Raw genomic sequence first — 27,689 nt, forward strand, 5'->3', positions numbered from 1 at the left:
CGTTCCTGTGAATTTTTCTGAGTGGAAAGGGATAATTGTTCAATGAAGATATCTTGGATATATCCCATTTTAACGATTTCAACTGTATTTCTTTCACAGTTATGTGTAATTTTATTAAAAATCATAAAAAAGCGATGGAAGCAATAACTTGGGACAGACTATAGCTATTTTTTTTTTATATATAAAAGAAACAGCCAAATCATCTCCTTTGAGACTTTGAGGCTATGAATTAACTATAATTAAGTTTCCGTAAGAAATAGTCTGAGTCATACTCAGTAGATGTAAATATACTTATATGGTTTTGTTTTTTACTTTAGAAAAAAAAAATCATACTTAAAGTACGATAACTAAAGTCGAAAATCATATTGCCCTACATACTGAGTATCGATGTTGTAGCATAGTTGCTTTCCAACCAGTCCAAAACTAGTGCAATTTGTTAACACGTCTGGAACTGTAGCTCCCAGGTCGTCCATTCATTTTTTTTTCAGACCGGGAGAGCTCTACAAACTTGCAGGTAGTCTAAATATGCATGAACTCATATGCCGTGATATTTCTCAAAGAACTAAGACCATATTGTAAACGTGTAAATACATTAAAAAAAAACAACCCAAGATATACAAATGGAGATAATCAAAGCTGTTTTCCAATATAGTCTTGAAAAATGATTTGAAATGATGATTTTGATATTCAAGATCATTCACAAACAATTTGTTCACTTGTCATCAAAATCGGTTCTGTCTCAAGCTATTCATATTTTATCAAATTATGTCTAGGAAACGCCCTCTTAAAATCTTTTTAATTTTTTATCACAACATTACTTGTTCACAGCTGTTGTTTTATATACCATTGTTTTTACGCCAGATACACCAGAAACGACATGATGTTATTCTATCATGCGTTATTTAAACAATAAAATGCTTTCTTTGGTGATTCATTCGGGATATGAACGTCACAAAAGAGTTTTTTTATGAACATATTTTATTGATTGCTCAGAAGGATCAAAAACAACTTCTAAGAACTTAATAGTTCTTCTCCTTAAATATAACAGTGACTGTCATACATATAAATTTAGAACGAAAGAAAATATATTATGATATTGATAAACACAAAGACAATGAAAAATGACAATAACAAACTGTCAACCATCTCAAAAATCATGAAACGAAATACAAATTCAAAGCAGAGCAACACGGACCTCAAAAAAAGATAGAGGTAGGATCAGGTGCCTAGGAGGAGTGAGCATCCTCTGCTCACCAGTCACACCCGCCGTGTGCTCTTTGTCGTACTCGGGAAAAACGGAAAAGTCCGTAGACAATTAGGTGATTAATTATGGCCTAACAATTAGAATGAAAAACGTCAGTCAGCATGCGACCCAGTGGAAGATTGTATTTGATGAAAAGGTCGTTGTATCGACGATAGAACTTACGAAAAGATGACTTCGAACGAGGCTGTTGATAGTCCTGTTCTATCAACTTGTTTGTCAGTAGCTTGCTTCGCCTTAGAAACTGTTCATACGAAGAGCATGCCCTTGTGTATCGAATTAACTGACAGCCAAAAACAGCATATGCAGGTGATGAAGGTATATTGTTACATAAGTAAGGGAAGTTGATTACTAGTATAGAATAATTGAAGTCATCGCGATTCTCATAAAGTTTTGTTGTTAGGTTACCATCAATGTCCATTTCCAGTAAAATTATCAAAATATGGAACAGATGACACAGTCTCTGTGGTATCTTTTATTCCAAGTTCACTGGGATACATCGAGTCCACGTAAGTGTCATGTTGTAAATTTTGAATTTGCTGGGTGGGTGTAAATACAAAATTTACAACATGACAACTTGTAAATTTTGTATTTACACCCACCAAGTAAATTAAAAATTTACAACATGACATAAGTATGGAAATAACAAGTGTTAATAGATATTACGTCGTCGATATACCTGAATAATTGAGTTGAAGGCCACAGCAAGGGATTTAATTTTGTCACGTACACGTTTTTGAATAAATTCTACTTCATAAGAATACAAAAATAGGTCTGCTAACAATGGGACACAATTGGTACCCATGGGAATTCCAACAGATTGTTGGAAGACTTGATTTCCAAAAACTACATAGATGTTGTCAATCAGAAACTCTAGCATCTTTTTAATGTCAACTTCAGAGTACTTGTGTGTGCAATCAGAATGGTTTTAAACAAATTTTTTTTTAGATTTCCAATGACAAGGTAAGCATTTTTACGACTTCCATTTTTATTGAAGAAACAACTGTCGATGAAATCAAAAAGCGTAGATTTTAATTTGTCATGGGGAATGGTTGTATAAAGCGTTGAAAAATCGTACGTTTTGATGCTATTAATTTTGGTAAGATTTTGTGACCTCAAAGTTTCTAATAATTCTTTAGGGCTTTTTCAGTATCCACATCTGATTCACACCACTTCTGGAGTATATTGTACAGTACTCTTGATGTTTCTCCTTCACTTCTGTAAGAATTTTAATAAGGCGTAAAGAGATGAAGCATTTACTAGAACCTGCAATATATCTCTGTTTGTAAGGACTTTTGTGGATCTTTGGAATCCAGTATAAATAGGATATTTTTTTTATGGCAGCAAAGATAATTGTTCCTAAATTTACCTTTTAAAGATGTAAATATTGAGAAGTTGGAGTCATAGGTACCATAACCCCCCCCCCCCCCTACGGATTAGGAATTTCATGATTTGGGGGGGGGGGTTTGTGGTAGGTAAGAATTTTTTTGGAACTGTAGGTATACCCTCCCCCCCCCCCCCCCACAGATTATGATTTTCATGATTTTGGGAATAAGGTTGGGTTTTTTTTTTGCTTGTCAAGGTCTAGCCCCCCCCCCTTCAATTTGCTTCCGACGCCACTAAGTATAAAACATATGTTGAAACAACGCACAGTAATTATCACCTAGATATGTTATCTACAAACAAAAAATGAATTTCATTTGTGATTTGATGTAACGATCGTTTAAACACACTGCTGTGATGTCAATCCTTTGTTCCATTTTACCTTTGACAGTCCGATATTAGTGAGCTTCTTAATTTCAGACCGTTACCAGTGGTTACAGTACTGATAATTAAGTATACTGGTGATAAATTCACCCGGGCGCAAATAGTGTTTTATGTGCAAAAATATAAAATTTAAATGCTCCAGAGGGTTAGACATAATCCTAAATTTCTTAATTATGTTTTGTCTTAAGATTTCAACGATATACTATTGAGTATACCAAATCTGCACATGCTTTATGATAGACAAGATACTAGTATATTTCTTATATATTTGTTACGTTAACGGTTTAAATTCAAAGCTTTCTAAACCTACCTAAGATTGATATGCCTAAGTTTAGAAATCTTTGAATTTTAACTTTTAACGTAATAGGTATAAATGTGTGCACAACTGTTTGACCCAATTCCTCTTCAGATTATCCCCATGGGGAGCCCCACTCCGTTTAGTGACCAATGGTCAAACGCTCAACGTACCGCTCTCGTTATTTATGTATACAGCAGTTTAAAAATGAAAGAAATGTCAGTACTTGTTCGTAGAACGTGAGGACTGAGCATGTTAATTGTTGTCAGTGTTCATAGAAGTGTGGGAAACTAAACAGAACCCGGTATAGGCAAGTATATTTTCTCTCTCTCTCTCTCTCTCTCTCTCTCTCTCTCTCTCTCTCTCTCTGCTATAAGATGTACTGTACATGTATCTATGATGTATTTGATTAGCATGGCGGATAAACCACCCTCTCTTTTCAACACACGACTACGAACATTCTTTAAGTTAATCTTGTATGGAACATGGATGGAATCTTATAATCTTGCATGGAACAGCGAGATATAATCTTGCATGGAACAGCGTTTGGTACACCCTTTACTAACGCCAGGGAATTATCTGTGTTACGATCGATGTTACATAATAAGAGGTCGAACTGCTCACCAACGATATAAAGTGTAAATATAGATTCCAACAGAGTCCGATAAAACCATAAGAGGCAAAATTATGACCGAAGTAAACATTCCCCAACCAGTCGATAAGTGGGAGGGCCGTGAAGGGAAGTGTTGGGTGTAGTTTGTATCTGAGGCTAGCGGGTCATGTATGTTAAATTTCAAGGTGTTTGCTCTACTATGTAAAAGTAGAGTCTTGATTTCATTTTTACACGTGAGTCAATGATCCTCGACACGTAGAAGCAAAAACCAACGTAAAGTACACCCGTATTTCCGTGCATTGTTTTGGAATCTTCTATGGTATTTAAGGTGAAAGGAGGGAGAAATAGAGGATCACCCCCTCTCTCTCTCTCTCTCTCTCTCTCTCTCTCTCTCTCTCTCTCTCTCTCTCTCATGTTATCATTATTTTGTTTGGCCGTGGGAATGTTAAAGGGTAAGTAATGGACATTAAGTTTTGACGATGAACAGTGTTTTTACAAATTTGTTTAATAATTCGATACTTCATATATATATGCAGTCTATTTTACTTTTACACATTGCCTAAACAATATTTTGAGCCATACTGTACACATACTGTTTTTGATCAACAAAGAGTCAAAAGTGGCATTAAAAATAAATCCTGGTTTGATGAAAGTTGTAGATACCTGTATAATATAATTATCTAAAAAAAGTTGTATGAATACAACATGTGGAGAAAATCTGGTCATTTATTAAAAGAAAAAATCAAGAAGCCTCTGGTGCTGCACTATTGCGGAATACTGATGGACTCATAACCAGTGACCCACAAGCTAAGGCAACGAACAGTTCAAATCCGTACTCACAACAGAAGACAACAGCCAAGCTCCAGACAAGGTCCTAGCCCATTCCCGGCTATGAACAGTATATCCATTACTCCACGTGGTGTCCACAAACTACGAAGTAATCTACAACCACACAAGCCTACCGAACCAGACGTTATATCAGCACGCTTTCTGAAGAAGAAGCCTCCAAACATCACTTCACAGTGGCTGTGTGCCAGAGAACTGAAAAATGGCCCATGGTGTCCCCATCTTTAAGAAATGAGACAAGAGTACATCAGCCGACTATCGTCCAGTATCCCTCACAGGGACTTGCTCAAAGATCCCGGAACGCATCAACCATTCTAATAACATTGTCCTTTACAAAAATTTAGATTATTGAGAATCAAAATTTGTACATGTTGTCATGTACAAATTTTGATTCTCAATAATCTAAATTTTTGTAAAGGAAAACATCATGGACCACTTTGAAAATAAAACTCCATCCTTACACAGACACTGCATGAATTTCGTAGTAAACGCTCATGTGAGACTCAGCTCACTCCCACAGTACAAGACCTGGCTAGTAGGCTATCAAACGACAACCAGATCGAAGAAGAAGAAACATGTAGAAGCGACTGTAACAGACAATTGTTGACTGAATGTAAAATTAAAGGATATGCATAGTGTAAAAAGTAAGTTTAGGGGATGTCAAGGTAATCAAATGGAGTGCCTAAGGCGCAATTCACCGGGTGAATTTTACAAAGAAGATGGATGAATAAGGCGTGTAAACTGCCTATATGGGGAACGATAAGATACTATAAAATTAAAAAATGGACAAATCTCATAATTTCTTTCTCAATTATTTAAAACAATGTATATTTACCATAACATCGATTTATAACCTTTAAATATGTTAAATATTTAGAATAGGTTGATTTAAACTGGCGTATGCGTGCCAAAACCTCCAAATAGTGTAATTTTTAGCACTTCAATGCCTTTTCTTTTATAGAGTGGGTCTGGGCTCCATATTTTTGTCAAAGTCTATATAAGTTTTAAAGGAAATCAAATCGATTTCAATCAACAAAAACGTGGAGAGATGACCCACTGTACTTTAAAAATGTCATATTGTATCCCAACAATTGAACGTTTTAGAGAAATACTATACAAGTCCGTAAATTCGTGGTTGAAGTTGAATTTAGCATTTAACAATGAAGTTTGTTGTGACTGAAATGGCTCAGTGTTATAGAGCTAGGGTTTTTAGGTTGTGGGTTCGATACAACCAAAACTATAGAATTTTTTTTCTTATAGTTTGATAATATATTCAGAACTGAATGTAGTGAGAAATTATGCTTTTGTAAACTTGTAATATAACATCATCTAGTATATTTGGTTGGAAAAAATTATTTTGAAATTGTTTTTTACGACAAAACCAAATAGGCATTTGCGCTATCTTGTTCCCCCATCTTCTTTTTAAATATTTGTAGACAAGAACGTAATTGTATAATTGTAATCTTGTTGTAAAAAAAACTTTTCTGAACACTTGAAAAATTTAAGTGTTAGCAAAAGCAACGATATACGCTATTTTTTCACTTCCAGGTATCATTGAGAAGCATTTTACGAATAATAAAAACAATATTGCTGTTTTGTAGGCATTCCACTACTGGCTCTAAAAAGTACTGAAAGTGCCATTTTTTACTGATAGTTTCTGATATTTACTGATATTGTACTGTAAGTGCTGAGAATTGCTGATATTTACTGATAATTTTACTGCTGTTACTGATAATTGCTGTTGGTTCTGATATTTACTGATATTTACTGATGCTTTTGCTGTGAGCTCTGATAATTACTGATATTTACTGAGATTTACTGTTGGTACTGAGAATTGCTGATAATTACTGAGAATTACAGGCAGGGGATTTTTAAGAGATTAATTTTAATTACTGTAACATGCAAATTATATTTATTTAAAATTATCGGTAAACAAATACCGGGCATTTTTTAAAAAGAAATATGTAAGATCTAGCTAGAGTTTTATCAACAGTAACTTCTTTTTTACAACCACAAAAATTAGATTTGATTATTCTTCTTATAATCTGCTTATTTATTTCAATGCATATTTTTCTGTTTGTTCTTGTTCTAAGTTTTATTTTAGCTGATTAACACAATTCAGCACATAAATAAATGAATGTAGAAATTGCAGAATTGCTATATATCCCATCCCCGTGCGCCAATCCACTCGATACTACAGTGTTACATTGTATATATAGAACAATCCATAGTAAAAAAAAAAGATTTTAACCACTTTATGTAATTGATAAACACCTAGTTAATGATTCTAAATTTTGAGCGATCAACTCTTTAATTGAACCGTGTTAAATATTTATAATTATAAACTTAAGATGTTTTTATCCCGGCCATAATCACTAATTTTGTTTTCAAAATAAAATCAAACACTTTTGTTTCACATTGTATTTCCCGGCCATTTATATTTGTTTATTCTGAGGCTGCAAGACATATACACAGGTGGTCAATTTTCACACCTTGCCACGGTCACCCTGTCGTGTATATATTCTGAGCGCTGTCTGTTAGTTCTGAGGGTTTTCTTGATCCCAGACATACAAAAGAATTTTTTCAGCGACTGCCAGACATATACACAGGTGGTCAATTTTCACACCTTGCCGTGGTCACCCTGTCGTGTGTATAGTCTGAACGTCTCTGTTAGTTCTGAGGTTTTTCTTAATCCCAGACATACAAAATATTTTTTTTCTGCTTGCTTTTAGGCGTGGAGATTAAATATTTAAGCGTTCATAGATTAAGGAAAATCAGTTAAATTGTGTGTCTTATTTTCAAAATTATATAGCCGCTGGTCATATAACCGCATACAAGTGCATGACTAAAGTATTAATGAGAGAGAGAGAGAGAGAGAGAGAGGGGGGGGGGTCAATCAAATCGCTGTTGCAATCGGTCGTTATGATACTGTAATGGGACATAATCATGCTTATGCCTTTCTGCATTGACGCCTCAAAAAACGTTATAATAGATATCTCTGAGAGAGAGAGAGAGAGAGAGAGAGAGAGAGAGAGAGAGAGAGAGAAGAGAGAGAGAGAGAGAGAGAGAGAGAGAGAGAGAGAGAGAGAGAATTAAAGCATGATAAGCCGTAACACTTTTTCACTATATTAAGCTGGTGTTCTTTGTAGTCTTAGAAAAGTTAACAGTTTGAAATGGCGGTTGTGATGCTGAAATAGAACTTTATCGTGCTAATGCCGTTATGCCATTTTGACTCGGAAACTCAAATTTTAGGACTAGATAATATATGCGAGCAAGAGAGAGAGAGAGAGAGAGAGAGAGAGAGAGAGAGAGAGAGAGAGAGAGAGAGCAGGGTGGGCAGATTTACAATAATAGAACTAGATCATGACAACATTTAACTTAGCCGTGCAACAGAAGATATATTACATATGTATTAAAAGAGAAAGAGTAAAAGGTCGGACAATAGAAATTATTCTTCGCCGATTGTTACCTATTTTGATTTCAGCAAATGGTAGGAGAGAGAGAGAGAGAGAGAGAGAGAGAGAGAGAGAGAGAGAGAGAGAGAGAGAGAGATATTATTTATCCAACTTTTTTGAATCAATTGAATGCGGAACAAATAAGATGATGAATATGAAAATCATTCTAATACGTTATTTATATTGTTGTCAATAAAAATAATACTTTTCTTTTTGAATAAATATTCTCAAGATCATGGATTCCTGTATACGGATATTACGTAATGTCATACACAAGGTGCCAGACTGACAATTTACAAGGTTGAATTGCGATATTCAAACCTCTTGATCTGCTGAAAGTATGTATACTATACACAGATACTGCCTCGCTAATCTTTCTGTGAAGTAAAACCTCAAAGACATTATAAAGTCCTGACCGGGTATCTCTCTATTTTGAAAAGAAAAATAATCATGTTAAGAGTTATGGGGTTTTTCATTGTTGAAAAAAAATGTCAACCGCATTTAGAAATTAAAATTTTTGTGGAGTCTGCCTTAAGTTTAAGTACCAATTTTTGACCGGCTTTATAATATTGTCTAAAATGTGATCTGTGAGTTTCCGAAGTTCAAAAGAAGCTAAATATCAAATAAAAAAATTTTAAGAATATATAATTAAATAAATTGTGTTAAATCTGAAATATGTGTTATTTAATAATTTAAAGACAATGTTTTGGGCCTTAAAATATTCTCAGTAATTATTAGCAATTCTCAGTACCAACAGTAAATCTCAGTAAATATCAGTAATTATCAGAGCTCACAGCAAAAGCATCAGTAAATATCAGTAAATATCAGAACCAACAGCAATTATCAGTAACAGCAGTAAAATTATCAGTAAATATCAGCAACTCTCAGCACTAACAGTACAATATCAGTAAATATCAGAAATTATCAGTAAAAAATGGCACTTTCAGTACTTTTTAGAGCCAGTAGTGTTCGATAGTGTTAATAAAAAAAATTCTTTTAAAAAGCTTATGAAACTTGGTACTAGGGGAAAAATGTCCCAGAGTATACTTTTGTTGTACACAAATGTCAAGAGTTGTGTAAAATATAAAAATAACTTTAGTGAATATTTCAATGTAAGACAAGGAGTCCTCCAGAATAAGGCGTCTCTTTTATTTTTCTCTTTTTATTTGAATGATTTTGAGAATTCATACATAATGTCAAATTGGGGAGATATATCATACTCCAAGAAGTATCACTGTTTTTAATGAAATTGCTGATGTCATGGTTTTATTATCTGAATCTCTAGAGGGCTTACAAAATATGCTTGATAGACTTCATGAATATTGTAATGACTGGAAACTATCAGTTAATGTGTGTAAAAAAAATAGTTTTTAGAAAATCCGGACGTTTGAAACAAACTGAAAGGTGGTTGTATAATAAGAAGGTCTTGGGAGGAGGTTTAAATTGTTAATCAATTTACTTATTTAGGGCTTTATTTCTTTCTTTACCATTAAACGATTCTATAAATGAGCTGAAAACCGTATATTAATAAGTCATGCCATCTAAAAGTCTTGTCATACACACACTCACTTTGACGATGTCAAATCGTCACTACCGTATCTTTTCAAGAAAGTATTAAATATGCATTGATATATGCATTACGAAGACATTATTTGTGCAATAAATCGATATGAATAATAGTTTTATATTTAACCACCCCCACCCCCACCCCAAAAGTTTACCATATAACGTAATTCTATTTCATAAACCGGTATCTATATCTAAATAAACCTTTGTTTAATTATCTTACACCTTTGCAGGTCTGAACATTTGATAAATTATGAATGAAGAAGTGACGATAACGGTAGAATCCTCTGAGAAAACAGATGAGCCGGATGATTTATCTCAGGACAAAGGTGTGCAGCACGACCAGGGGATCGAAGAAATGGCTGGAAATGGAAACAATGCTATTAAATCAGAGATGTTCATATTAATGGGTAAAAACGTTGAAGATTACTTAGACGACGACGATGTAAATGACGAGAGCGATTATTGCGAGGAAAATGAGGATGAACTCGATGAACATCCGCGCGACAAGTTTATCTTGGAAGAAAGTCAGGATCCTGCTCACTACTATCCGACCACAAAATCTGGGTAGATTACTAGTAATTCATCTATGTAACTTTTTTACCCAATAGCTCTTCCTTTTTTTCACAAGCTACATGTTGTTGCGTGGAGGGCCAAGATGCCCTCTTTCAAGAGCAATGCTGGGTTCCTGATATTATAGGATTAATACCAGGTCAAATGAAGGTGCAATGTCATTCATAAGAATATACATTAGAAAAAAAGGATAACCGTTGGTATCAAATCTCCAAAATTTAATGAATACTTTTTTTAAAGACTTGTCATGGCCAAAATGGAAGTTCAGAATTTTATACAAAACGGATACAGATATACTAGTACTGTACATGTAGTTTTAAAAATGTTACTAGAGAAGTGGGGTCAGTTACTAGTATGTGGCACCTGTTTATCATAATATCTTAATTATGGTCATTTAGACATTACACATCCTTTTAGAAAGGCCCGTTACATGGTGGGTAAGGTAATGGAACACATCGCCTTCCACCTGTTCACAATACTATTGATCCTGTTTGACATCGCCATTGTGGTGACGGACCTGGCGGCCGGATCGTCCGCCCACTACCATGATGAGTTGGAGATCTGTAGCCGCGTCATCATCACTTACTTCATGCTGGAGGTTATGTTACGAATCTTCTACAAAGGGTGAGCAAAAGACAAATTCAGCCGAGAAATTCTATCTTATGTAATCTGAACATGCGTTCAATGTGGCGGACTTTTGATATGAATTTTGGGGTATTTTTCAGAACTAAAAAAAATTGTTTCAGTTGCAAATTAACAGAGCTTAAAATTTAATTGATCTCAATTTACGCATAATATATTCATCTTATGATAAATGTTTAATAGAGTCAAATTTGTAAAATTTGTGTATTTTTTATTTTAAAAAATTATGCTCATAAACATCGTTATTTCTTGATATTTTTAACTAAATGGATAAAATTGAAATAATAATTCAAACTCCCACAAATTAAACATTCGCTCTTTTAAGATGAATTAAAACGGAATAACAATTTTATTTCGTTCGTTATACTTACCAGTCATTATATACATAAGGATATCTTTCCCGTATAAACGTTCGTAACTCGCGGGCAAGCGTTTTAAAGAATAAGATTCAAGCGCTTTAAAGACTGAGATCACCTCTCAGACGCTTGCCCAAATCAGTTCATCTTTCGGCGTGCAACAAGAACGTTCGTTTTTAGTATCTCTCTCTCTCAATCGGAGATTTATTTATTTTTTTTCCTCTCTCTTCTATGTAAGATTAAACTGAGTTAGGCATACATGGAAGAGTCAGAGATACCCGAAGAATTAAACTCGGGTTCTGAATGCCAAAATAGCGAACCCATAATGGCGTCTCGAACGAGAGGTGCACGAGCTTCAAAGAAAAGTTCGGCCAAAAAAGAAGCAACAGACAAAAGGTTTGAGGCTTTAGAAAATAAATTTAATGACAAATTAGACACAATGATGAATTTCATTAGAGAAAGTATACAGACTTTATCTAACAACGTGTTTACAAATGCCGACGAGTCTAATGAGGCTCACGACGATTCAGTGCCTATGTGTCGGGATACCGGTGGTGTAGCCACGCGGAGACCTGTACTCAGGCAAACGAATAACGACGATTCCGAGGGAATGCGTCCTATTATTCCATTAGAGAGCGACGTCCGTATTGAAAGGACAGTTAGTGTGCCTACTTTGGACGATCAGATATCTCTCGCCCCAAGTACTAGAGAAGTACGAGAATTATTGGGAGATGACGAAGTGTCTCTATCTGACGATTTTGAAAGAAATATTCTGTTAGAGTCTGATCAGAATCAGATGAGAATAGACTCTAATAATAATCGTTTTCAGAATTTGCTGAATAAGAACACAGATTCTAATCAAACAAAAACTTCTCTGAATGACATTTTTGGAAATGTTTCTTCTACAGAGGAAGAAAAAGTAGGTCTTTGTTTAGACAAGGCACAAGAAGAAATCTTGATGAAGTCATGGAGATCATCTGATCCAGAGAAGTTAACAGCTTACAGAGATGAATACAGACAGTGTTTTCCTGTACACAAAGATTCTTCAGATTTTCTTCAAGTACCAAGCTTGGATGATATTTTAGAACCAATGCTTCGGAAAAAGCATGGAAGCAAGGCTAATAAAGGTTGGGGTAAAAATAGAAACTTAGTTACACAACCTTTAAAGAGCATTGAAACTTTAGCTTATCAAGGACAGATAGCTGCCCGTATGGGTATCATTGCCATAGCATATATGCAACAAGCTCTTGGAACTTTGTTAAACTCTATTTCTAGTCAAGACGTTGATACAGTACAGTCAATCAAAGATATTTTCTCCATGTCCACAAAAGCTATAGATCAGATGGGCAGAACTGGAGCTCTTCATCATTTGATAAGAAGGAAAGCAGCAGCTCAAGACACTGGTTTAGTCACTTTAAAAGACATCCATAGTAAAATTATAAGTTTGCCGCTGACAAATGATGGTGTTTTTGGTAAAAAGTTAGAAGAAAAACTCAAAGAACGAAAAGAACAGAAAGACTCTATCAAAGATTTAATTCCAGAATGGAATGAAAGAAATCAAAAGAGAAAATTTCCAGAAACTACAAGTGAAAATTCAGGAACTTTCAAGAGACCAAAAACATCTGTTGTCCATAATAGAGGACAAACATTTCAAAGATCAAATTTCAATCGACGATCTTATGATTACAAACAAAGGGATGACAATTCTAGAGCCACTTCAGCGGCCACATCTGTTGACAGAATGAATTCCTTTCGAATCCCAAAGAAGACAAGTAAATGACTGGAATCTAGAACAGGTAAACATGCTAGCAATGTTTCCCGAGATACCCGTTGGAGGTCGTCTAAAAATTTTCAGGGAAATTTGGAATCAAATTACTCAGGACGAATGGGTCTTGTCAGTAATCAAAGAAGGGTACAAACTAGAATTTCTCCAAAAACCTATGTTTATGGGGGTGAAAAAAACTTCAATTGCAACTGCACAAATAGATTTTTTGTTAAAAGAGGTAGAAGAATTATTAAGCAAAAATGCAATAGAAATTGTACCACCACAAGAGAAGCTGTCAGGTTTTTACAGTACATTTTTCCTGGTACCAAAGAAATGCGGAAAAATGAGACCCATAATAAATTTGAGACCTCTCAACCGGTATCTCAAGAAACAACATTTCAAAATGGACACATTGAACAAAGTTTTGAATGTAGTGAAACCAATGGATTGGGCAATATCAATCGATCTAACAGATGCTTATTTACACATACCAATTTTTCTAAAACACCGAAAATTTTTAAGGTTTTGTGTACAAAATCAGTGTTACCAATGGAAAACGCTATGTTTTGGTCCAACATCGGCACCAAGAGTGTTCACCAAAATAGTATCAGTAGTAGCTGCTTATCTGAGAACACGCAATATTCGCCTAGTAGTGTATTTGGACGATTGGTTGGTAGTAAACCAATGCAAAGAAAATTTAATTCAAGATCGAGAGATATGCTTGAATCTTCTGGTTTCACTAGGTTTCATAATCAACAAAAAGAAATCTTGTCTAGACCCCTGTCAATCAATTGTTTATCTGGGAGCTTTGTTTCTGTTCAAACAAAAAATAGTTCTTCCATCTCAAGACAGATTGATAAATTTGGTACACACAACCAAAATGTTAATGAAGGGTCAGAAAACAGCCAGAGATCTTCTGCAATGGTTAGGAATAGTTTCCTCTTGCATAGATCTAATTCCCAATGCTCGTCTTTATATGAGACCAGTACAATTACACCTTCTAAGTTTTTGGAAACCAAGTTCATTAGATTTGGAGAAGGTAATTCCTATTACACAACATCTCAAATTACACCTACAGTGGTGGTTAAATACAGCAAACATTTCCAGGGGCAAATCTCTGCAACTGGAAGAAATAGGAATGACCATAACTACAGATGCATCTCTAACAGCATGCAGGGTATGGGGGTCATCTCAACAATCAGATAGTTCAAGGATCATGGGACAGTTGTCACCAGAAATGGCATATCAACTGTCTAGAGATGGAAGCAGTATTTTTGACTTTGAAACACTTTCGAAGACAAATTCAAAACAAAACAGTGTTGATCAGATGCGACAACACAACAGTAGTTCAGTACATAAACAAACAAGGGGGAACAAAATCTCCTCGTCTTTGTTACCAAACTTGGGATCTTTGGAATTGGGCAATAAGTCAAAATATCAAATTGAAGGCTGCACATATAGCTGGGAAATTGAATGTTTTAGCAGATCATTTGAGCAGGGTCAAGATCAGACAAACAGAATGGATGTTGAACAAAGAAATAGTTCAGACAATTTTTCAAATGTGGGGACATCCATTGATAGACATGTTTGCATCAGTTCACAATCGTCAAACTCAAATATTTTGTACATGGTATCCTCACAATCAAGCCTATGCACTAGATGCTCTGACAATTCCTTGGGAAGGGATGTTTCTCTATGCATATCCCCCAATGTGTTTGATCCCCAAAGTTCTTCAACATATCAGACAATACAATTGTCAGGTAATTCTGATAGCTCCATTCTGGCCAAGAAGGCCTTGGTACACAGAACTACTTCAACTTTTAATAGCTGTGCCATTGAAACTTCCAAATTGCCCACAGTTACTTCAACAACCAAACACAAAAATTTTCCATCCAAACGTAGAAGTACTACAGTTAACTGCATGGCTTCTATCGACAGAGGCTTCAAAGCAAAGGGTTTTTCTAAAGACACTAGAACCTTACTTGCAGCAAGTTGGAGATCAGGCACCCAAAAAGATTATACTTGCAAATTCAAACAATTTAATAGCTGGTGTAGTGCAAGGAAAATTGATCCCTATTCAGCATCTCTAGTACAAGTAGCTAGTTTTTTGACCGATCTTTATGCTAAAGGTCTTCAGTATAGAACCATTGCAGGGTATAGATCAATGTTGTCATCAGTTTTACCACCAGTGGGGAAAATTTCAGTAGGTCAACATCCATATATCATCAGACTCTTGAAAGGGGTGTTTAACTCTAGACCACCTAAAGTTAAGTTAGTTCCTGAGTGGGACTTGCCTAAAGTTCTACAAATGTTACAAAGTACACCTTTTGAACCCATTGCTAAGGCATCTTTGAAACATTTGACTTTCAAAACAATTTTTTTAATAGCAATTACTACTTTCAGGAGATGCAGTGATCTACAAGCTCTCAAACTTGGAGAAGGATGGGTCAATATTCAGAAAAAGGGAGTAACTTTCATTAGACAAGGTTTGGCAAAACAAGATCGACCTAATCATTATGGAACAAAGATATTTGTTCCTGCGTTTCCAGAAAATAAATTATTGGATCCAAAGAGGTGCCTTTATTTCTATTTGAAAAAAACTGAGGTTTTTAGAGAAAAACTTAAAGACAGCAACAAGTTATTTTTGAGTTTACTTGAACCACATCAACCAGTATCTTCACAGACTATATCAAAATGGATTGTTCAGACTATTCATATGGCTTATGAAAACCAGAAAAAATCAAATGTTAAAGGACATAGTACAAGAGCCTTAGGACCTTCATGGGCTTTATTTAATGGTGCTTCAGTTAAATCAATTATAGAAGCAGCAGATTGGAGTAAAGAATCTACTTTTTGTAAATTTTATTTGACGGATGTAGATGACTGTGTTCCAGTTCTTAGATGTGCTGTAAATAAGTGAAACAAACGTAGTACATGTATTGTATTTTGTTCTGTGTAAATAGAAACAATGTGTTTAAAGGAGATCATCTCCGGCGAGTTGCATGAAGAAATATTTCTTCGTGATTGTGTATATAGTGTATATATGAAGACTACTAGATGGTATTGGGAGAAATACCGGAATTTCTTTAAAGTTTTGAGGTAAGAAAAAATTTTCTTTTCCTCCATTTACTTAGATTGCTTTAGAATCTAATTTATCCTTATGTATATAATGACTGGTAAGTATAACGAACGAAATAAAATTGGAAAATTTGTATTCAAGTTTCAATTTTATGAGTGAGTTATACTTACCAGTCAACTTTCCCACCTCCCACCCAAAAGAAAATTTTTTAAGGGGTGAAGGTGTTTTATCATGTAGGTTGGGAACGTTTTGTTGCCCGCCTATATGAACTGATTTGGGCAAGCGTCTGAGAGGTGATCTCAGTCTTTAAAGCGCTTGAATCTTATTCTTTAAAACGCTTGCCCGCGAGTTACGAACGTTTATACGGGAAAGATATCCTTATGTATATAATGACTGGTAAGTATAACTCACTCATAAAATTGAAACTTGAATACAAATTTTCCAATTTTCAAGAAAATATTTGTGATTTTTAAAACATTGAACCAATTTTGATTGTAATAAAAACTGATCCAGATTAAAGTTATTTCAAAATTAGGAATTAACTAAAAACACTGCAGTATTCACCTGGAAATTAATACACATTTTATAATTAATTACTAGTAAACAACAAACCATTTTTACAGTTAAACAAAGAGAATTCTTGAAAAAAGTTGATGTTTTTTTTTTTACTCGGAATGCATTTGATCGAGATGAGTTTAATTTCAATCGGTATCAGCTTTAATTTAAGAATTAAGAAATTTCGCTTCACTTTCATTTCAAAATATGACGAATTGATCATTGCAAATTTAAACGATAATCATTTCGTAGATATAAAAAGATCTTTAAAAATCTACAATTCACAATTTTCATTTTTATTCAAAAGATTTCAATCCAGAGAATTCTGAAACAAGAATATCCTATTTGCAGTCAAACCAGTTTGAAAAAAATTGAGAAGGATTAATATGAAATATCCAAGAGCTCTTAATTGAATGAAATACTGGCTTGTCGTTCAAACTTTAATTTTCTAAGTATTTAGGTTGGTTTTTTTTATAATCTTTAATTGCGAATGTTGTTTTTCAGGGACGAATTTTTTCGTAACTGGGCAGATATTCTGGATATGATTATTGTGTTTGGAACCTTTATCATCGATTTTACTCTTGGTGGCTACGGAAGGTTAGTAAACTCGAATCTTGAATTGTTCATGTCCTTGAAATACTAGTAGTAATAGCGTTGATAGTTGTTGTTGATAACGATGCATGTTATGACGATTACGCTGGTGATTTAGGTTGAAAATCATTGGACGAGTAGTAAGGGTTATCCGAGGAATGCGATGTATATACATCATGTATTCGGAGTACCGACATTTCAAGAAAGCCACCAGGAGAGTCGTATCCCAGAACAAGAGGAGGTACAGAAAAGAAGGATTCGACCTTGACCTTTGTTACGTCACAGGTCGGTACTATTTTATATTTCGAAAAAAAAATGACCCGAATAATATGAATTTTGCAACATACACATTCCACATTCTCGCTTCTTGTTAAATTTTGTAAATTTGATTCTGTTAATCTTATCCTCCTCACTTTCCTTTAAAGAGTGAGGAAAAGTGATAAGCATCATGGCAATGACCCCGCCATCACACAAACTGTGAAATTTCCTTTTTTTTTCAACCCAGGTCCTTTAAGTTTCTCGGTCCGATTTTTTGGCCAATAAATTACCAAATATTGACATACAAACTAATTTTCTTTATTAATAAAAATTGTCAATAATTTCTATAGCATATCTTTTTCTTTCAAAGATTAAAATTTTTTGAAAATGATTAGATAACCTTTGTTGCGATGGTAAAAAAACGATTAAAAATACAAGGCGCATGCATCATTAAAGAAGAATCTGTTTGGTTATTTAGTTTCATCTCCTGACTGTTTGGTTTTATTCAGTTCTGTTCTAACCTCTAATGATACAGTATCCACTTACAAAGTCAAGTTGCATTAGTGGTCGGAATCCTGATCATTATTGATAACATTTTATTAACGAACTACATACTGTATAATCCTATTTAAACGCAAGGAATTATTATCTGCGAAAAATCGGGAGAAGCAACACATCGCAGATTTTAAAATCTCGCTATTATTTTCTGAGATTTGAGAAATTTAGGATTTATTAATGCCTGCTCTTTTGCAGGACAATCGACATAGTTTGGTAAAATATTACTTAACATAGTAGTTAAATTCACGATATTTATTCATTTATCAACTAAAACTTTACCTAATTACAACTAGACCAATTTGCGTTACACAACCCCCCCCCCCCCAAAAAAAAAAAAAAACAAACAAAAAACTGTGCCGCTGTTATTATAAAAGTGTTAATCTCCAGGCGAGAGCAAAAATTGTAATATATAAACTAGACTTTGACCCGTACGGGTTGACATTGCATAATTATGAAGTCGGACATTTAACACGTTACAAAATAGATACATCGAAACACCGTATATTGTTGACATTTGCATAACCAAACTTCAAGCCTAAAATAATGCTTTTAATTTCACTACAGTACACTCTGCTGAGTTGGAATAATCTGTGTCTCGGGGAAGGCCTTCACCACAGTTATATGCCTCCCATATACCCGTTATGTAGCAGAAAATTGCACGATTTTGGAGAAAATTAATAAAGTTGCATTGAAAATAACAATCAAATTGTTCATAACAAACCATTTTGAAGCAGTTAATACCTTTCTTTGAAAAGTTTAATTCTATAATTGCAGAATTCAACATATTTCAACAACGTTTTTTTACACACCATAACTCTCGGAATTTTTTGTCGTAGTAAATGCACTGTGTTAGGGTTATCTCCCGTATTTTCTTTGATGAACAGAAAAAAAAAATCCAATGAAAATTAACACGCATTTGTTTTATTGTTTCTAAGTTTAACCATGCAAATGTGATATTGTGGAAACATAAAATTAAGAGCTTCTCGTGATTTAGCCTAAATGTCATGCGCAAGATTGTAAAATCCAAAAAATTCAGATGATTTCCGGAATTTTTTGAGGAATTTTCGTTGATTATTAATTAACGAAGCTTGATTGAGAAACAATAAAAACAAATTGGTAATCTTCAAGTACTAATGGTGTTTATAATATATAAAACAAAAGACAGTACTCTTCCGATTTCTCTGTATTAAAGCCCAAAAATTCGAGTCTATTATTTTAATATAGCAGTATAGATGTTGTATTAAAGTTTTAAAATTCAGAGAATTTAAAACTATCTACAACAATTTTAATTGTTATAGATAGTTTTGATTTATCTGAAATTTAAAACTTTAATGTAACATACACATGCATGCATCAACATCAGAACAAATCTCGAGATGTCCTATCGTATGTATCCTCTTAGCTAATTCATGCACTCCCCTCAATTAAGTAATTACATTTTTGTAAACATATTTTTTTTACATCACTTTATCCAATGAAATATTGCTTATACATGTAGATTATTGAGGATTATCAAGTTTAAGCAAGTTTTACCGTCGGCGTTGGCGTCCGGACCGAGTGAAAGTTTTTGTTGCAGGTCATGTATCGAAGTTGCATGTAATACTTGTCCTATCTTCACCAAACTCGCATAGATGATGCATCTGGACCTACTTATAAACTTGAAAGACTTGGAGGCTGAATCTGGGCCGTGAATTTCAGATGCTTGAGGAGGTTAAGGTTTTTGGAGCAGGTTAAAGTTTTTGGAGCAGGTGCCCTTTGATAGCCATATCTAAGTTACTGCAGGTCCGTACTTCACCAACCGTGCAAGGTCGATCCGTCTTATGATACGGATGCACCTGACAGGCTTGAATGATGAATCTGAGCAATGTGTTTCGGATGCTGGAGGAGGTTTAGGTTTTTAGAGCACTTAAAGTTTATAGAGCAGGTGCTCTCTGGTGATTATATTTTAGTTATTACTGGTTCTAACTTCACCAATCTTGCATGGATTATGCGTCTTATGATACTGATGCACCTGACAGGCTTAAATGCTGAATCTGAGTGATAGGTTTTGGATGATGAATGACGTCAATGTTTTTAGAGCAGGTTAAAGTTTATAGTTCATGTGCCCTCTTATGATTATATCTTAGTTATTACTGGTCCTAACTTCACCACACTTGCATGGATGGAGCGTCTTATGATACTGATGTACCTGACAGGCTTGATTGCTGAATCTGAGCCATAGGTTTCTGATGCTGGATGAGGTTTAGTTTTTTTGGAACAGGTCACATGATTAATAGATAATAGCACTATTTCAAACTTGAATATTTGAACTATGGTATAAATGAATCGCAGAGGTAGCTTCTGATGCAGAGCAAGAATTCCATTATCAAGGATGCTAAAAAAAACCCTCCTACCCCACACAAACCTGTTTGATAGATGTGTTTGTTGTGAAATGATATAACATGATTCCTATGATGCAGTATTGTATTATATGAAACACTATTGATTTATATGATACAGTATTAGATCATAAATTATATTGTAAAAAATTATATAATACAATATGATATTGTATCAATCATATGATATATGATATTGTATCAATCATATTGTGATGTATAATATAGTATATTATGATACAATATTGTATTATTTGATATTGCATTAAAGATTATTGTATCAAATGATATTGTTTCATGTAAAATTGTAATTAATAACAATGTGTCATATGATACAATATTGTAAAATATTGTAAAATATTGTATCATATGATACAATATCATATTACATGATATTGTATTATTTATTATGAAGTTGTATCATATGATATATTGAATTATATAACATTGTAATTTTTGATACAATACTATTTAATATGATATAGTACTACATAATAAATTACTGTATCACATGATATTGTATCATATGATGTGATATTTTTATTTATCAACTTATATTGTATCATATGATACCATATAATATTATGTATCATATATAATACAATATCATACAACGCAATATCATACTATATCAAATCATTTGTTACAATATTATGATGTATTATGTAATATGATATTGTATCATGTTATAGTATATTCGACCATATATTAAATATGATATTATTGTATTATGTGATTGAACTTAATAATGATATTGTATTATATTATATTATAGTATATTGGACCATATATTAAAAATATGATATTATTGTATTATGTGATGGAACTTAATAATGTATATCACTATACAATACCGTATCATATTATACGTTACAATATCATATTGTATCATTATATCTTAGAGTATTATATTGTATCATATGATATATTTTGTATAACATCATAGGATGCTATATTTTATTTTATATCATTGTATTGAAAAACAGTGTATCTTACAATATCGCATGAAATTATCATATGAATATCAAACAATTCTTTAACATATGATATAAGATATTGTGTCAAAACAGTATCCATGAATATCCCAAATCATTAACTATGATTTTCATATAACATGATAAAGGTAGTCTAATAAAGGTGATGCTTTGTCTCGGTGAGCTTTGTAATCTGTAATCTATGTTTAAATTTAAAGAATAAAATGCTTTCTTTGGTTAATCATGCGGGATATGAAGGTGGCAACATTGCAGAAAAAATATATAAATCGCGTTAATATTTTTCTGCAATGATCGCTATCTTCATAATCCGTATGAACCTTCAAAAAAAGCATTTTATTGTTTATATTTACCTCTTTCTTTTAACAAATTTATAAATTCATTGTGAAAAGTAAGTAGAAATAATTAATTACTGTTAATGTACACCAGTGAATTAGCTAAAAGAAACAGCCAAATCGTCTCCAATGGGAATTTTAGTCTGACATTATGATTATTTCGTGCAGTCCGTGAAGTCGTTGTAGGTTTCGACTAATTGATTACAGGGCGTGTAGATTTTAGTCTGGCTGTTTCTATAGAGCTATGAATTAACTGTAAGTTTCCGTAAGAAATAGAGGGAATTATACTCGGTAGATGTAAATATAAAGATGTAAACAACTATACATACAGTTTTTATACAAAAATACCTTTGTGTTACTATTATTATTCTTTATTTGCACAAGACATACATCTTATGGCATAGGTTATTACATATAAATATAGCAATATTGAAATAATGGTATGGTACATGAACATGTGAAGTTCATTGATAATGTATATAAAATAAAATTTTACTAACAGGCGAAGAAACCAGAGAAATTTTTCTTAATTATCATGAATATTGAAAGCTAGATGGAGATACTTCCCCAAATTACACAGTTCTTTAAAATTTTGTACACTTAATAATTGTATAAATTTGTATACAGAAGGTTTTTTCCAATAATATTTCTTAATATATTTTACTCGGATTTCTCTATACTGCTGACATTTCAAAACAAAATGGAATTCATCTTCAATATCTGAACAAAATTTACATAAGCGTCTTTCTTTTGGTACATTAGTGTGTCGTCCACTTTCAATAGCAAGTCTATGAGATGACAATCTAATTCTTGTAATTTGTTTCTTATATTTAGAAGGTATTGATTTTGTTAAATAATATTGTAATGAAAACTGGTCAATAATATGCTTGTAAAAATAACATCGAGATGAGGAATTAATCTGTTCTACAAGTTGTTGAGTAAAGTGATCAATGATTCTTTGCTTAATTAAAGGAAAATAGGTTTCACAATGTATATACTCCTGTTCATACCATATATGTCCTAGACCTATTTCAAAAAGTTTATTCTTAATTACAGTAACCCAATTTTCAGCAGGTGCCAAAGACGATTCACACTCATTATACAGCATTTTATAACAGGACTGCAAAATACAATTCTGACTTTGTAACAATTTGAACCAAAATTTGAATATTCTAAACAATCGTATAGTTTTCATAGGTAGCCTCCCAGTTTCAAAATATACAAGTGCAGTGTTTGTATTCTTCTTCACACTTAACACAAATTTAATATATTCTAAATGCACTTTTTCTATATCATTTGCAGCATGCATGCCCCATATCTCACAGCCATAATTTAATATACTAGCAATATAAGTATCAAAAATTGACAGCATTGTTTCTGTATTCAGATACAATTGACTTGTTTTTGACTTTAAAGAAAACATGGCTTTTCTCCCTTGGCTTGCCAACTGTTTCTGCGTATTGTTAAACTTTCCATTATATTGTAACAAAAGGCCCAGGTATATAAAGCTATCGACAACCTCAATTGGCTCACCATTTAAATGCCACCTTTCACAATTGTGAATTTTACCACCATTTCTAAAAATGACAATTTTGGTTTTTTGTACATTTACAGTAAGATCCCAGACAGATGTATAAGAATACAATGTATTTAACATTTCTTGAAGCTCATGTGCAGTTTCGGAGAAAATTACCATGTCATCTGCATACATTAAAACAAAAAGGTTTAACTCTTGAATTTGTATTGGTATGTTACCTTTGCACAAAAATTCCATTTCAAAATCATTCACATATAATGAAAACAATATTGGAGATAGCACTTCTCCCTGCAAAAGTCCTGTGTTATTTTTAAAAAACTCAGATAACTTTCCTGCTGAATTAACACATGATTTCATATTATTATACATACTACGAATAAAATTCAACAACTTTCCTCTAATACCAACGTTAGACAATTTTTCCCATAATTTCAATCTTTCAACAGTGTCAAATGCTTTCTTAAAGTCAACAAAACAACAATACAATCTTTTTTTCTTTCTTATTGACATATTAATAATATTTGAAAGGCTAAATATAGCCTCAGCTGTACCTCTGTACTAAATGATATTCTATACACAGTGTACTAGCAGATTTAAATGACGTGAATAAATTGAGGCAAAACCTCATATGTTAAGTTAATACTATTAGTCTCAAGATGGTGGAAGCTAGCACACATCACTGTAATGAATATAATAAATTTTAATATAAGATTGTCAAATAGTTGCGATTCGTTGAATAACGATGGTTTCCCCTTATCTGTTTTAGAGAGAGTGATTGCCATGTCATTTCCTTCGTCTGGTATGCGATCATTGTATAGGAACCCTATTAAAGTAAGTCCACATGCATACCGTATAAGAGAACTTTTAAAAATTGATATCACTCACTGGGTCATTTCATCTCATGTCGGTAAACTTCCCATATATATACAGGTAGATGTACCTGCATTTATTGTTATAGCTACTACTATAGAAACTGGAACGACGTAAATGAAAACGGTTCACCAACAAAAATCTGTCCTGTTACATAAAAAAATTAAAAGAATATTACTCCGTAAATACTTACTCCGTAAATACAAACCCTATTGCCGTAACCAGCAAGCATTCTTGACTGATTTTACACTGTACAATGACGTAATTGTCAACAAAATGTTCAGAAAAGTCAAGCCTTTCATGCAAATAAAAACTTAGAATGTTTATTGTTTGCCATGAATTCCTGGTATCCATATTTGGGATGTATTGCTTTTGATCATTAATTTTTTAAATAAAAATCTTGGATACTGGTGCATGTTTTTTTAAATTTCAAATGTTCAATATTTTTTTATTTTGAATTTATATTTAGATATATTTCAATATGTCTATATTTTCAACAGAAAGTTGGCAAGTTTTTGGATAAGAAACATTCCAGTCACTATAAAGTGTACGATCTATGCAGTAAGTACCTACTTACTATAATATATAGCGTGCGATCTGTGCAGCAAGTACCTGCAGTAAAGTGTATGATCCATGCAGTAAGTATATGCAGTTAAGTGTACGATCTATGCAGTAAGTACATGCAGTAAGGTGTACGATCTATGCCGTAAGTACATACAATAAAGTGTTTGATCTATGCAGCAAGTACCTGCAGTAAAGTGTACGATCCATGCAGTAAGTACCTGCAGTAAAGTGTTCGATCTATGCAGAAAGTACCTACAATAAAGTGTTTGATCTATGCATTAAGTACTTACTTACTTTAAAGTGTACGATCTATGCAGTAAGTACCTGCAATAAAGTGTACGAACTGTACAGTAAGTATCTACTATAAAGTGTAGGATCTATGCAGTAAGTACCTACTATAAAGTGTAGGATCTATGCAGTAAGTACTTGCAGTAAGGTGTACGATCTATGCCGTAAGTACCTACTATTAAGTGTATGATCTATGCAGTAAGTACATGCAGCAAAGTGTACGATCTATGCAGTAAGTGCCTACTATTACTAGTAAGTGTATGATCTATGCAGTAAATACATGCAGTAAAGTGTACAATCTATCCAGTTCGTACCCAAGTTGGTACTGTTCCATTCGGCAGACAATAACTCAATCTTTGTAACTTAGATCCAAAACTTTATGAGAGAACTTATTTCTTTGTCAGAAATTCAATTCTAGAGAACGCTGCGTATGGAAAAACATTCGCTTGAAACATCGACCAAATAAGCTCTCTAGTGAGGGTTCCATCGGGGAGAGTTTTATGTAACGAAGTGTACGACTCATAAATTCTTTTGTTGTATAGCAAGATTTTTCCTTGCCATCAAATTATTTAGATTTTCGATTATCATACTGTACGTGTAGTAGCTCTTTAGGGGGAAAGGGTGTCTCAAATTTTGTTTATGCAAGAGAATAATTACTACATGTAGACAATCGTACTATAAATTAAAAAAATAAATTAGTGATTTGATGTGCCTTATGTCTAAAACACGCAGAGAAACTCGTGAAATTGAATAAGAATAAAAACTGTAAGAAACGTTTGAACTCTTGTGTAAAATTGAAGAATAAAAGACTGACCAACAAATCGTTTTCTTATATTCCTATCTATTTCAGGTGAATTGACGTATGATAGAAAAGTTTTCCACGATAGAGTGGAAAAAGTACGGGTTGATGATCATAACGTTCCAAGACTCAAGTAAGGGATTTAAGATTTATAATTAACATTCCTGGGTAAACAATTTGATTTGTATTTACATGTATATAAGCATGGCATTGCACATTTTCCTCTCAATTCTATCGTTTCTTAAAATATCGTCGTCAATCTACTTTATTACCAAGAACCTTGCATTTAACCAATTTAATTTCATACAATTTTTAACTCGCATGAAAAGATTATTAAAGATGGTATGGGTCATCTGTCGATATTAATGTGGATTAAAGTACATTATAATTTTAAAAAAAACATTCACCGGTAAAGAATTTTCAAATTTTTCAATATTAAGCCAAAAATAGGTTTAATTTTTTTTTGGAAAAATAAAAGTTTTAAAACCCAAGCGGGATTAAAACTCATGGCCTACAGATTTGAAGCGAACCATCTACAGTACCAATCAGACCCGGGTTTACTTTGGGTTTACTTTTTGAAAATTTTGGTCCACTCGGGGTTTACTTTGGGTTTACTCGGGGTTTACTTATGGTTTACTCGAGAATTGCTTTTGGAGACAAGTGTGAAACAGACCAGTATTTTATCTTCCTACTGCCTGTGATTCCTGTCCCTTGTGTATTCCGAATACACATGTAGCGTCTGCTTTCAGGGTATACTTCTGATCGGGGTTTACTTTCAGTGGCCACTTTGGGTTTACTCTGGGTCAACTCTAGTAAACCCAGAAAGTAAACCCAGGGTTTAGTTGGGGTTTACTTTCTGTTAGGTTGGGTCTGATCGGTATTGTACATGTAGCCAACTGCGCTACGCTGTTAGTGTTCTATTTCAGGAAAGAAACTGTTTATAGAAGTACGCTTGATTTTATTGTTTATTTCGGTAAACCGTACGTCACAATATGGAAATGTCCTATACTTTCTAAATTAAGCGATCTTTTCTGAAAATAAGGTTCAAATATTGTCAACTCTTGAGTTAATATATGGTGATTTTTGTTTGGTTGTTTTACAATATTTTAGAAGGGTTTTTATATTTAAAAAAAAATTGAAAGAGTTACAAGAAGTGTTGTAAAGGTGAGCTATGTGGCTCATGTGCCTCTTGTATCTAATTGTAAACAAACAGTTATTTTGAAAATTTTTAAATCATTTTGTGAAGCATGTCTCATCCTTCTGTGTATTCTGTAAACTAATATCACCAATTGTCTACGTTTTTGGGACAAATATGCTACTAAAAGGAATGGTATTTATAAATGTCCAATTAGAAATTTTGAACATTTGAATGAAATATAAATTTTTATTAAAGAAAAAAAAACAGCAAGTTAAAAACTTCACCGGGATATCAACTTGGTTAGTCACGTGATCTAATCCTGCGAAGCCTGAAGGTTTGAAGATTTGTTCACGTACCAACCAAGTTCATATCCCTGAAAATTTGATCACGTACCAACCAAGTTCATATACCGGTGAACTTGTTTAAAATTGCTGAACAGATAAACCGTTCAGAATTGTTAAATCTACCGAGATTTTATGTTTAAATAATCCAACCAACAAGCGCTTAGCCCGTGTATGATCATTGTGACGTCACGAAAAACTTCATACAGAATTGAACGCTTTCGCTATTCTATAGGTTCATATAAGGAAACATATTTGCAAATGTAA

The 27,689-nt window shown here is 33.4% G+C and overlaps 2 protein-coding genes across 4 annotated transcripts in view; both read left to right on the forward strand.

Annotated features, from left to right (window-relative positions):
- The first annotated feature begins 3,453 nt into the window (after positions 1-3,453).
- LOC105348881 (phosphatidylinositol 3,4,5-trisphosphate 3-phosphatase TPTE2) overlaps positions 3,454-27,689 on the forward strand; it is a 39,452-nt gene continuing 15,216 nt past the window's right edge. Inside the window, exons 1-8 of one of the 3 annotated variants that reach the window (XM_066068213.1) lie at positions 3,454-3,633; positions 10,037-10,370; positions 10,794-11,000; positions 17,278-17,370; positions 17,483-17,649; positions 24,189-24,253; positions 24,793-24,853; positions 25,995-26,076. In XM_066068213.1, coding sequence (XP_065924285.1) covers positions 10,057-10,370; positions 10,794-11,000; positions 17,278-17,370; positions 17,483-17,649; positions 24,189-24,253; positions 24,793-24,853; positions 25,995-26,076 — 989 coding nt within the window. In that variant the 5' untranslated portion in view covers positions 3,454-3,633; positions 10,037-10,056. Of the gene's footprint in view, positions 3,634-10,036; positions 10,371-10,793; positions 11,001-17,277; positions 17,371-17,482; positions 17,650-24,188; positions 24,254-24,792; positions 24,854-25,994; positions 26,077-27,689 lie in introns of those variants that run through there. The other 2 variants (XM_066068215.1, XM_066068214.1) reach the window with 2 other exon arrangements.
- On the forward strand, positions 11,385-16,662 carry LOC136270799 (uncharacterized). The gene is made up of 2 exons (XM_066069488.1): positions 11,385-13,170; positions 15,543-16,662. The coding sequence occupies exon 1, from the start codon at positions 11,634-11,636 to the stop codon at positions 13,152-13,154; it is 1,521 nt and encodes a 506-aa protein (XP_065925560.1). The 5' UTR covers positions 11,385-11,633; the 3' UTR covers positions 13,155-13,170; positions 15,543-16,662.

Source organism: Magallana gigas, chromosome 8 (genome assembly GCF_963853765.1).
Source record: "Magallana gigas chromosome 8, xbMagGiga1.1, whole genome shotgun sequence".
Taxonomy (NCBI): domain Eukaryota; kingdom Metazoa; phylum Mollusca; class Bivalvia; order Ostreida; family Ostreidae; genus Magallana; species Magallana gigas.